General features: G+C 47.9%; 2 protein-coding genes across 6 annotated transcripts in view; one reads left to right on the plus strand and one right to left on the minus strand.

Annotated features, from left to right (window-relative positions):
- The window catches only part of GAMT (guanidinoacetate N-methyltransferase), a 218,826-nt gene that overhangs the window by 30,426 nt on the left and 175,982 nt on the right, over positions 1-12,418 (plus strand). The gene's annotated exons all lie outside the window — the stretch shown is intronic.
- Positions 1-12,418, minus strand: part of TJP3 (tight junction protein 3) — a 57,047-nt gene that overhangs the window by 17,517 nt on the left and 27,112 nt on the right. For all 5 annotated transcript variants that reach the window (XM_083720274.1, XM_083720275.1, XM_083720272.1 and 2 more), the window contains exons 9-14: positions 11,553-11,611; positions 7,907-7,982; positions 7,196-7,352; positions 5,008-5,116; positions 2,913-3,132; positions 1,581-1,777 (exon numbers count right to left, since the gene is read on the minus strand). In XM_083720274.1, coding sequence (XP_083576400.1) covers positions 1,581-1,777; positions 2,913-3,132; positions 5,008-5,116; positions 7,196-7,352; positions 7,907-7,982; positions 11,553-11,611 — 818 coding nt within the window. The remainder of the gene's footprint in view (positions 1-1,580; positions 1,778-2,912; positions 3,133-5,007; positions 5,117-7,195; positions 7,353-7,906; positions 7,983-11,552; positions 11,612-12,418) is intronic.

A 12,418-nucleotide genomic window follows, 5' to 3' on the forward strand; every position in this document is an offset into this window, starting at 1 on the left:
TCCAGGCGATGCTCTGTGTGTGTTTCGGACTACAACTCCCATCATCAACCGCCAGCCAGCATGGGAATTGTAGTCCAAAAAGATCTGGAAGGCGCCAGGTTCTCAAAGGCCAGTGGTTAAGCCTCGTGCATAACGTTGCATGAACATACCTAGTGTTTTTTTCTTTTTAAAAAAATGTTTAGGGGTACTTTCATTTTGATTCAAGAAAACCACCATTTTATAGTCCACACCATTTTATAGTCCACACATACAGTGGAGCCTCTGGATATGAATATACCGTATTTTTCGCTCTATAAGACGCACCAGACCACAAGACGCACCTAGTTTTTGGAGGAGGAAAACAAGAAGAAGAAAAATCTGAATCTCAGAAGCCAGAACAGCAAGAGGGATCGCTGCACAGTGAAAGCAGCAATCCCTCTTGCTGTTCTGGCTTCTGGGATAGCTGCGCAGCCTGCATTCGCTCCATAAGACGCACACACATTTCCCCTTACTTTTTAGGAGGGAAAAAGTGAGTCTTATAGAGCAAAAAATACGGTAATTCGTTCCAGGGGTCCGTACATATCCTGAAAAATCCGAAAGTAGAGGCACCGCTTCTGTGCATGCTCACGGTGCGATAGAGTGCTTCTGCGCGTGCGGCAAAACCCGGAAAAATACACTTCCGGGTTTGCCATGTTTGCAACCCAAAGGTTACGTTTCTGTATAGTAAATGGACAAAGGTACAAAGATTCACAGAATGTTTAGGGGTATGCGTACCCCTGTGTCCCCCCCGAAAAAAAATACTGAAAATATGCAAATATACTATTATTGACCTTGTTATAGAAGAAGAAGAAGAAGAAGAAGAAGAAGAAGAAGAAGAAGAAGAAGAAGAAGAAGAAGAAGAAACAAATTTTATTTATACCCCACCCTCCCGAGCCAAGACCGGCTAACACCAGGTATAAAAACAATTGATTAAAATACAACTTAAAAACAAGATTAAACACAACATTAAAATGCAGCCTCATTTCAGCAGAAACTCCAATCAAAAACTTTTTTGGGGGTGTGTGTGAAAACGTCAAATCTTCACCAAGGCCAACTGCCCCGACTGGTCCTACATGGGCCAGAAAAAATAAAATAAAATAGTGAGGCCCTAAGCTATAGCTTTGGGACACGGGTGGCGCAGTGGGTTAAACCACAGAACCAAGGGCTTGCCGATCAGAAGGTGGGCGGTTTGAATCCCCGCAATGACGGGGTGAGCTCCCATTGCTCAGTCCCTGCTCCTGCCAACCTAGCAGTTCGAAAGCACATCAAAGTGCAAGGAGATAAATAGGTACCGCTCTGGCGGGAAGGTAAACGGTGTTTCCGTGCGCTGCTCTGGTTCGACAGAAGCGAATTAGTCCTGCTGGCCACATGACCTGGAAGCTGTACGCCGGCTCCCTTGGCCAGTAAAGCGAGATGAGCGCTGCAACCCCAGAGTCGGCCATGACTGGACCTAATGGTCAGGGGTCCCTTTACCTTTACGCTATAGCTTGTTTAGCTTATACGTAAATTTGACACTGCGCACCGCTATTGGAGTCCCCAGAAACAAAGCAAACTGCCCTCACCTTCCTTCAGAACGACCCTCTCGTACGGCGGATAGTGCCCTTGCTTGGTGAGGGCAGACAGGTCCTCGCGACTCTTCCGCAGGTTCCTCTTTGCTCCTCGCAGGCCCCGCAGTTTCCAGAACTCGGCCCTCGGCCCCGAAGAGGCGGCTCCCGACGTGGCCTTGAGGACGGACTCCAAGCTGGCGATCTGTTCCGCCCTGGGGTGCAAAGGAGAACCACAGGGTGGGTTGGGTGGAGGGTATGTCTCTTGTCAATGCCCCATAGATTCTGTATGGGGTTCAGGTTAGGCGAGTTTGCTGGCCAATTAAGCACAGTAATCCCATGGGATTACAGCCATGACACAACCTTGATGGCAGAAAGTGAGGAGGAATTAAAGAACCTTTTAAAGAGGGTGAAAGAGAAGCGCGCAAAATATTATTTGAAGCTCAACACCAAAAAAACGAAGATCATGGCCACTGGTCCCATCACCTCCTGGCAAATAGAAGGGGAAGAAATGGAGGCAGTGAGAGATTTTACTTACTTAGGCTGCATGATCACTGCAGATGGTGACAGCAGCCACAAAATTAAAAGATGCCTGCTTCTTGGGAGAAAAGCAATGACAAACCTAGACAGCATCTTAAAAAGCAGAGACATCACCTTGCCGACAAAGGTCTGTATAGTTCAAGCTCTGTATAGTTCAAGACCCTGATGTTGGGAAAGATGGAGGGCGCAAGGAGAAGGGGACGACGGAGGACGAGATTGTGGGACAGTGTTAGCGAAGAGGCCAAGATGAGTTTGACCAAACTGCGGGAGGCAGTGGAAGACAGGAGGGCCTGGCGTGCTCTGGTCCAGGGGGTCACGAAGAGTCGGACACGACTAAACAACTGAACAACAACAACAAAAAATGCAGCCAATATAATTTAATGGCTAGAGTCTCCATTGATTCCAATCGGTCTAACTCTTGAGTATTCCCAATACTGGAATTTATGCAGCCAATATAATTTAAGGGCAAGAGTCTCCATTAATAGCTCTAACTCTTGAGTATTTCTAATGCTGGAATTCATCAATAGGTCTACTCTGAGTATTTCTAAGATCGGATTATATCACCCTGTGTAGCTATAGAGTCTCTGCTAATTGCAATGTGAGTCTTAACTAATTTTGTACGAAAAGAATTGCAATATTGTGCAGTCAGTACTACTGTATACAATTTCATACACTGGTTCCAAGGTTGTCTACTCTGATCGGGACTAATTCCCATGTAAAATAAGCCAGATCATGGGGTCACGAAGAGTCGGACACGACTAAACAACAACATAGGGACCCTCAGAGACAGCCCTTCTCCCGCCAGGATACCTGTTTCGGTTCGGGATAATGCCCTTGTCGAGTTCCTGGAGATCTTTGCCCATGCGCATGGCTAGCCAGCTTCCGACCTTCCCCCGGTACATGGTGTCGACCACGTGGAAGACCTCGCCTCGGGTGAAGCTCAGAGCGGAGGGGGCGTCCTTCTCAAAATCGAAATGGGTGCGGATGTAGAAGGAGTCGCCCACGTTGGACTTCACCATCTTCCTGTAGACTGATAGGAGGAGAGAGAGAGAGAAACAAAGGCTCAAACCTTTTGATGTATTTTTAATCTTTGTTGGAAGCCGCCCAGAGCGGCTGGGGAAAGCCAGCCAGATGGGTAGGGTACAAATAAATAATAATAATAATAATAATAATAATAATAATAATAATAATAATAATAATTTTGAACCCCAGGCAGGCGACATTGCTTCCCATAGTGCATGGGTAGGCAACCTAAGGCCAGGGGGCTGGATCCGGCCCAATCGCCTTCTCAATCCAGCCCGCAAACAGTCCGTGAATCAGTGTGTTTTTACATGAGTAGAATGTGTCCTTTTATTTGCAATGCATCTCTGGGTTATTTGTGGGGCCTGCCTGGTGTTTTTAAAGGTAAAGGGTAAAGGGACCCCTGACCATTAGGTCCAGTTGTGACCGACTCTGGGGTTGCGGTGCTCATCTCGCTTTATTGGCCGAGGGAGCCGGTGTACAGCTTCCGGGTCATGTGGCCAGCAGGACGAAGCCGCTTCCGGCGAACCAGAGCAGCGCACGGAAACGCTGTTTACCTTCCCGCCAGAGCGGTACCTATTTATCTACTTGTACTTTGACGTGCTTTCAAACTGCTAGATTGGCAGGAGCAGGGACCGACTAACGGGAACTCACCCTGCCATTGCAAGGGATTCAAACTGCCGACCTTCTGATCGGCAAGCCCTAGGCTCTGTGGTTTAACCCACAGCGCCACCCGCGTCCCCCCTGATGTTTTTACATGAGTAGAATGTGTGCTTTTAATTCAAATGCATCTCTGGGTTATTTGTGGGGCATAGGAATTCGTTCATATATTTTTTTCAAAATATAGCCCGGCCCCCACAAGATCTGAGGGACAGTGGACCAGCCTCCTGCTGAAAAAATTGGCTGACCCCTGCAGAACATCTCCCCTATGGGAATGTTCAGGGTGGCAGGAGAGGATATATTGTTTATTAATATCTTTCCTAACTTGCGCTAGCAAGTTCCTTTACTTAGCAGAGTTACATTCCCCTTTCTACATGCCCAGCAGATAGCTGGTTGCAGGCTTGTGTGAGCCGCTCACTATTATAGAACTCACTCTGTCTCCAGATTGAATTGTACATTCCTGGTAAATTCCCTTGAATCCCTCTAAAAAGAATAAAGACTCCACTGAGGTAAAACCAGGCGCAGCCTTTGAGTGGCAGAGCCGCTGCCGCTCGGCCTCTTCCTCCCGTCGCCGGGAGTCGCAGCGTTGCGGCGGTTTCCGGCTTCACAGCGCAGGCCGGATTTAGGACCCAGATAGGCCTGATCCAGCCCGGGAGCTGTAGTTTGCTGACCCCTGACTGAAGGTGTCATTTGGCAAATAGCTTATATATCTGAGTTTCCAACACTGATTACTCCAATGTTCAGCCTTGCTGGCATTCGCGAAGGCCAGAGGCTCCTGTAAAGACGCTGTTCTGCCAGCCGGTCTATCGCTCTCTTTTCTTGCCTTCCATTAAAAATAATAATAATAAAAACATAAAGGTAAAGGGACCCCTAGCCATTAGGTCCGGTCATGACCGACTCTGGGGTTGCGGCGCTCATCTCGCTTTATTGGCCGAGGGAGCTGGCGTACAGCTTCCGGGTCATGTGGCCAGCAGGACTAAGCCGCTTCTGGCGAACCAGAGCAGCACACGGAAACGCTGTTTACCTTCCCGCCGGAGCGGGACCTATTTATCTACTTGCACTTTGACTTGCTTTCGAACTGCTAGGTTGGCAGGAGCAGGGACCGAGCAACGGGAGCTCACCCTGTCATCGCGGGGATTCGAACCGCCGACCATCTGATTGGAAAGTCCTAGTTAGGCAATGGCAAATGAGGGCTGGAGGAACACGACAATGGCGAGTTACTCACTGTCCTGCTTATTCTGAACGTGCAGCACCACCTCTTCGCCCGGCGACAGTTCCAGGAGGTACTGAATGGCCTCTTCGCGGGTGAGGTTATGAAAAACTTGCTCGTTCACCTGTGGGCAGAAGCCAAGGATAAAGGGATAAGGAAGCAGGGATAACAATGTTCCGCACCTCTGTCTGAATGCACACTTGTTTTCACCTCTGAAATAAGACTCTTCCAAACTGCTCTGAGCAGTGCTTCTTAGTAGAGCATAGGTAAAGGGACCCCTGACCATTAGGTCCAGTCGTGGCCGACTCTGGGGTTGCGGCGCTCATCTCGCTTTATGGGCCGAGGGAGCCGGCATACAGCTTCCGGGTCGTGTGGCCAGCAGGACTAAGCCGCTTCTGGCAAACCAGAGCAGCGCATGGAAACGCTGTTTACCTTCCCGCCAGAGTGGTACCTATTTATCTACTTGCACTTTGACATGCTTTCGAACTGCTAGGTTGGCAGGAGCAGGGACCGAGCAACGGGAGCTCACGCCGTCATTGCGGGGATTCGAACTGCCGACCTTCTGATCGGCAAGCCCTAGGCTCTGTGGTTTAACCCACAGCGCCACCCGCGTCCCTTTGGTAGAGCATGAGACTCTTCAAAATCAGGTTCGTGCTTTCAAGTCTCGCAACAGGAAAAATCTCCCTGCATTGCAAGGGGGTTGGGCTGGATGACCTTTGGGGGTGCCCTTTTCTCTCTCTGCGTCACACTTTCAGGATAAAAATCTGCTTGTGCCACACCACATTTTGTTTTTTACTTTGGAAAACTAACTAGCGGTTTTGGATTTATAACACAGAACCCAGCTACTTTACTGGGTCAGGAGACTTGGAGACTCTTACTATAAACGAGTCTCTTACCTATGTTCCTTAACATAGGAGAGGTTTCATTGTCTCATAGGAGAGGTCTCATTTGAGACAGACAAACTGTCATCTCCCCACCGAGCCTTCCTCTTTTCTGAACTTTTCGTTTCTGATCCATTTGCAAAGCTATTCTGCAAATAAAAAACTATTCTTTTGGTCCTATACTACACTATACTGAAATGTTCAGACGTTTATTAGATTGCCCATTCTGTTCTTCAACAGAGAATGTACAGAAAGGTTTATTTTTCAAAATTCAGCCATCTATACAGTTTTGCTAAATAAAAAACCCCCACTGTGTTCCAATTTTTCCGGCGCACAGTAAAAAGGTAAAGGACCCCTGGACGGTTAAGCCCAGTCAAAGGCGACACTGGGGTTGCGGCGCTCATCTCGCTCTGTAGGCCGAGGGAGCCGGCGTTTGTCCACAGACAGCTTTCTGGGTCATGTGGCCAGCGGGACTAAACCGCTTCTGGCGCAATGGGACACAGTGATGGAGACCAGAGCGCATGGAAACGCCGTTGACCTTCCCACCAGAGTGGTACCTATTTATCTACTTGCACTGGCGTGCTTTTGAACTGCTAGGTTGGCAGGAGCAGGGACCAAGCAACGGGAGCTCACCCCGTCATTGTGGGGATTCGAACCACCAACCTTCTGATCGGCAAGCCCAAGAGCAGGCATAGGCAAACTCGGCCCTCCAAGTATTTTGGGACTACAACTCCCATCATCCCTAGCTAACAGGACCAGTGGTCAGGGATGATACATACGTTTCCGAACACAATTCAAAGTGTTGGTGCTGACCTTGAAAGCCCTAAATGACCCAGTATCCGTGAAGGAGCGTCTCCACCCCGGACACCAGGGTCCCTCTCCCGAGGGCCTTCTGGCGGTTCCCTCTCTGCGAGAAGTGAGGTTACAGGGAACCAGGCAGAGGGTCTTCTTGGTGGTGGCACCCGCCCTGTGGAACGCCTTCCCGTCAGATGTCAACGAGGAAAACAACTACCAGACTTTTAGAAGACATCTGAAGGCAGCCCTGTTTAGGGAAGCTTTTAATGTTTGATGCATTACTGTATTTTAATATTCTGTTGGAAGCCGCCCAGAGTGGCTGGGGAAACCCAGCCAGGTGGGCAGAGTATAAATAAATTATTATTATAATTATTATTATTGGAATTGTAGTCTCAAAACATCTGGAGGGCCGAGTTTGCCCATGCCTGCCTGAGAGGTTCAGTGGTTTAGACCATAGCACCACCCGCGTCCCCATCACATCACAGACCTTGCGGAGATCAGGCAGATCGGGCGAGGGATCTGCTTACCTGAAGGATCTGGTCTCCCTCCTGGATCCCTTGGCTCTCGGCCGGGCTGCCTTCCTGCACCCCGGCAACGAAGATCCCGACATCGTTGCCGCCAGCCAGACGGAGACCGATGCTCTTGGCTTTTATGAAACGGACCACTTTGGAATCGGGGCTGTATCTGAAACAGAGGAGGACGAAAAATGCTCTCAGGGAATGTGAATGTATGGTTATTGGAATGTGATATTGACCTGGCAGGGCCCCCTGAGATATAGATTGGCAAGCCTGTGGAAATCAATGGACAGACTGTGGGAATGTTTTTTACGGAGGTGTGGAAATGGCGTCTGTCCTTTATCTTGGAGAGTGTAAAACCCACACAGGAGGGGCTTGTTTTCAACCCGCTTGTGAAGATTATCAGAGATCACAAAGAAAGGAATATATGATAACAACAAGAAGAGGAGGAAAATAACAGAGAGACTATCTGGATAGAACTGTTTAATTAAAGCAGCAGCAAGAGTGATGTTTGGACCCCTTTCGGAGCTTGAAGTATGGGCACCCCCAACAAAATTTTAAAAATCTGGCTGTATAATTTGGAACTAATGTGATTTGGAATTAATGTGATTTGATTGGCCTGTTAATAAAAATTATATTTAAAAAAGAAAAAGAAAAACGCTCTCAGGGCCAGGATGCGTGCGGCCAACTCTGGAGCTGCTAGGAATCTGTCAACCTCCTTACCCATAATTTGTGCCAGTCTGGGAGGCAAAGGCGTCAGCGTGGGCATCGTAGTCATTTTCAGGGCTCCCTTGGACTTCTGGCGAGGGGGACAGGACACAGAGACTGTCTGAAAACCACAACCTCCATTTCTTTTCTTTTTAAAATAATTTTTATTGAATGATTTTATGTGACAAAAAACAACACAGCCATACTAGCACTAAATATAATTAAGAAATAAAAATTACATACAGTGGTGCCCCGCAAGACGAATGCCTCGCAAGACGAAAAACCCGCTAGACGAAAGGGTTTTCCGTTTTGGAGGTGCTTTGCAAGACGAATTTCCCTATGGGCTTGCTTCGCAAGACGAAAATGTCTTGCGAGTTTTTCTGACTTTCCCCCTCCCTTTCCCCCCCTTTTTCTAAGCCGCTAAGCCGCTTATCCACTAAAAGCCGCTAAGCCACTAATAGCGCTAATCCGCTAATGGGCTTGCTTCGCAAGACGAAAAAACCGCTAGACGAAGAGACTCGTGGAACGGATTCCTTTTGTCTTGCGAGGCACCACTGTACATCGATATTAGTCTTATTTCCTCCCAAACATTGCATACAACAACACACATATGTGCAGATACCCACACACTCACACAAAATGATAATAATGAAAGTAAATTATTTCCCCCCTTTTTATCTTCCAAAATCTTTTCTTCAACTTTGACTTCCTGTCAAGTCCCTTTGCATATATTTTATCTTACATTTGAATGTACACAAAACAATAAAACTTTCTATATAATTTTCCTAATACATTCTGAAAACATAATGAATCCTTAATTGTCGTCCACCTCCTTTGAGTTCCGTTATCACTCGAATGCTAGCACGGAGTCAAAACTATTATTGTCTTTTTGAACATATCTTCTATAACCATCCCATTTTCCCGCAAATTTTCGCTTTGAGTTTCCTCTGAGTTTACTAGTCAGTTGAGCCGTCTCCACCAATTCCTGTAATTTGATTTGCCAATCTGTTATTTTTGGAGCCTCGTGATCTTTCCATCCCTTGGCCACAAGTATACCTCCATTTCTAGACTAGGGTAGGTTTGCCTTACGCCTGGGTTTCCCCAGTAACCGGCCTTCAAAATGGCTTCCGGGCAGATTTTTGCCGATCGGAAAAATGTCTGGGCAAACTCAGGACACAAGGCAAGAATTATTATTTTTTAATGCTCCAAAAAATGCAAAAATAAGCCCCCATAGGTATATTCTGGGGGCGGTGTCCCCAAAAAAGCTCAACAACAATTTCACAGTCAACCCGTTGACACCACACATTTTAATAATAATATTTTAATGTTTGTACCCCACCCGTTTGACTGCGTTGGCCCAGCCAAATATGAAAACACAGTGAAGAATCTGGCATTAAAAAGGCATTTAATAATAATATTAAAACACTTAGGAAGGCGCACTATGGTTTCAGCACCATGGACAGAGCAGAAACTCTTTTTATTGCTCCCATTTCAAAGCACGGGGAAACTGATCAAAGCTGAACCCACAGCATACCCTTAAAAGATGAAGCAGTCCCTTTTAAACAGTCACGGCTTGCCCCAAAGGATCTTGGGAGTTGTAGTTTGTTGAGAATTGACCCACCCCAACGCTACAATTCCCAGAGTTCCCCGAGACAGAGGGACTGGTTGTTAGGCTGGGAAATGTAGTTCTGCGAGGGGATGAGAGGGTTCTCTTGACAGTTAGCAGCACCCTGAATAAAAACTACAGATCCCAGAATTCCTGGAGTGTTTAAAGCGGTATTGTAGTTCTTTCAACGGTTGGGGGTGGATGGTGATGGATGGATTGAGGTTGAATAACAACAAGACAGAAGGACTGCTTATGGGGGGACAGGGAGCGGGCAGGTGTGGGGGGCTCCCTGGTCCTGAATGGGGTCACTGTGCCCCTGAAGGACCAGATGCGCAGCCTGGGAGTCATTTTGGACTCACAGCTGTCCATGGAGGCGCAGGTCAGTTCTGTGTCCAGGGCAGCTCCATCTGGTACGCAGGATGAGACCCTCCCTGTCCGCAGACTGTCTGGCCAGAGTGGTGCATGCTCTAGTTATCTCCCGCTTGGACTACTGCAATGCGCTCTACATGGGGCTACCTTTGAAGGTGACCCGGAAACTGCAACTACCGTATTTTTCGCTCTATAAGACGCACCAGACCACAAGACGCACCTAGTTTTGGGAGGAGGAAAACAAGAAAAAATATATTCTGAATCCCAGAAGCCAGAACAGCAAGAGGGATCACTGTGCAGTGAAAGCAGCAATCCCTCTTGCTGTTCTGGCTTCTGGGATAGCTGCGCAGCCTGCATTCGCTCCATAAGACGCACACACATTTCCCCTTACTTTTTAGGAGGGAAAAAGGGAGTCTTATAGAGCAAAAAATACGGTAATCCAAAATGCAGCAGCCAGACTGGGGACTGGGAGCGGCCGCTGGGAGCATATGGGACTCACAGCTGTCCATGGGGGCACAGGTCAATTCTGTGTCCAGGGCAGCTCCATCTGGTACGCAGGATGAGGCCCTCCCTGCCTGCAGACTGTCTGGCCAGAGTGGTGCATGTTCTGGTTATCTCCTGCTTGGACTACTGCCATGCGCTCTACATGGGGCTGCCTTTGAAGGTGACCCGGAAACTGCAACTAATCCAGAATGCGGCAGCCAGACTGGGGACTGGGAGTGGCCGCCGGGACCACATAACACCAGTCTTGAAAGGCCTACATTGGCTCCCAGGACGTTTCTGAGCAAAATTCAAAGTGTTGGTGCTGACTTTGAAAGCCCTAAACGGCCCAGTATCCCTGAAGGAGCGTCTCCACCCCCATCGTTCATCCCGGAAACCGGGGTCCATCTCCCGAGGGCCTTCTGGCAGTTCTCTCCCTGCGATAAGCGAGGTTACAGGGAACCAGGCAGAGGGCCTGCTCGGTGGTGGCGCCCACCCTGTGAAACGCCCTCCCATCAGATGTCAAGGAAATAGACAACTATCTGACTTTCAGAAGATCTCTGAAAGCAGCCAAGTACAGGGAAGTTTTTAATGTTTGGTGTTTCATTATGCTTCTATATTTGTTGGAAGCTGCCCATTGTGGCTGGGGAAACCGAGTCAGATGGGCAGGGTACAAATAATAAAATTAATTATTATTATTATTATTATTATTATTATTATTATTATTATTATTAAAAATAATAGAAGGTGTGATTGGGACCTTTACTCAGTCCTTCATGTCTGCAGCTTATGGAGTATTTATGGATAAGGCAGAGACTTCAACTGCTCTATGGAGGGTGTCAGGGGCAGAAAAGGAGTTAGGGGGAAATTGAGCCCCCAAAATGGAGGTTTCTCCACTGCTGGGATAGACAAACAAGGCCCCCCCCCACTGTTTGGATAGACAATCTAGCCTCCCCAAAACCCTTTGCCTAGGCACGCAAAATGCAAGATTCAAGGGCACCTTTGCACTTGGCAAAAACACCTGGCCTGGAAGGGCCAGGGGGGAAGGATCCAGGGGCCGGATTGAGAGGCCTAGGGGGCCACATCTGAACCCTGAACCACCCCCCCCCCGGGCCTGAGTTCCTGCCGTGAAACCTCTCAGCCGTCTTCAAAGCCAAAAACCAGCCACCTTGACAAGAGAGATGGAGAGGCTGGAGAGAAACTCACCGCGAAGTGGGGGCGTCATCGACTTTTCGGGTGACGTTTGCTCGGAGCGCCTTAGGGTCCTGTGTTTGGGGAGGCAAGGAGATTTTTTGAAAAGCACTCGAGAAGCATGGGAATTAAAGTGAAGGGAGTACTGTACTTGGATCTTGCAAAAGGGACTGAATTATTACGGCATAAACCAACTGATGTAGTCTAAAAGGAGTGGGAAGGCTTTAAGACTTATCTAATAAGGCAAGGTTCAAGAAGCAAAATTTGGCCGTGCTTAGAATAAATCCAGAAGGAGAAAAAATGCTTCCTTATACCAGGGTCAGCAACCTTTATCAGCCGTGGGCCGGACTGAGAGAGAGAGAAAGAGAGAGAAAGAGAGAGAAAGAGAGAGAGAGAGAGAGAAAGAGAGAGAGAGAGATGGAGGAGAGAGAGAGAGAGGGGGAGAGATAGAAAGAGGGGGGAGAGAAAGAGAGAGAGAGAAAGAGAGAAAGAAAGAGAAAGAAAGAAAGAAAGAAAGAGAGAAAGACAGAGAGAGAGATGGAGGAGAGAGAGAGAGGGAGAGAGAGAGAGAGAGAGAGAGAGGGAGAGATAGAGAAAGAGAGGGGGGGAGAAAGAGAGGGAGAAAGAAAGAAAGAGAGAAAGAGAGAGCGCAAAAGAGAGAGCGAGAGAAAGAGAGAAAGAAAGAAAGAAAGAAAGAAAGAAAGAGATGGAAGGAAGGAGAGAGAGAGAGATAGAAAGAGAGAGAGAGAGAGAGAGAGAGAGAGAGAGAGAGAAAGAAAGAAAGAAAGAAAGAAAGAAAGAAAGAAAGAAAGAAAGAAAGAAAGAAAGAAAAAGGGAGAGAGAGGGAGAGAGAGAGAGAATGAGAGAGAGACGTGGGGGGG

The sequence above is a fragment of the Podarcis gaigeae genome (assembly GCF_964106915.1).
Source record: "Podarcis gaigeae genome assembly, chromosome: 18".
NCBI classification, from domain to species: domain Eukaryota; kingdom Metazoa; phylum Chordata; class Lepidosauria; order Squamata; family Lacertidae; genus Podarcis; species Podarcis gaigeae.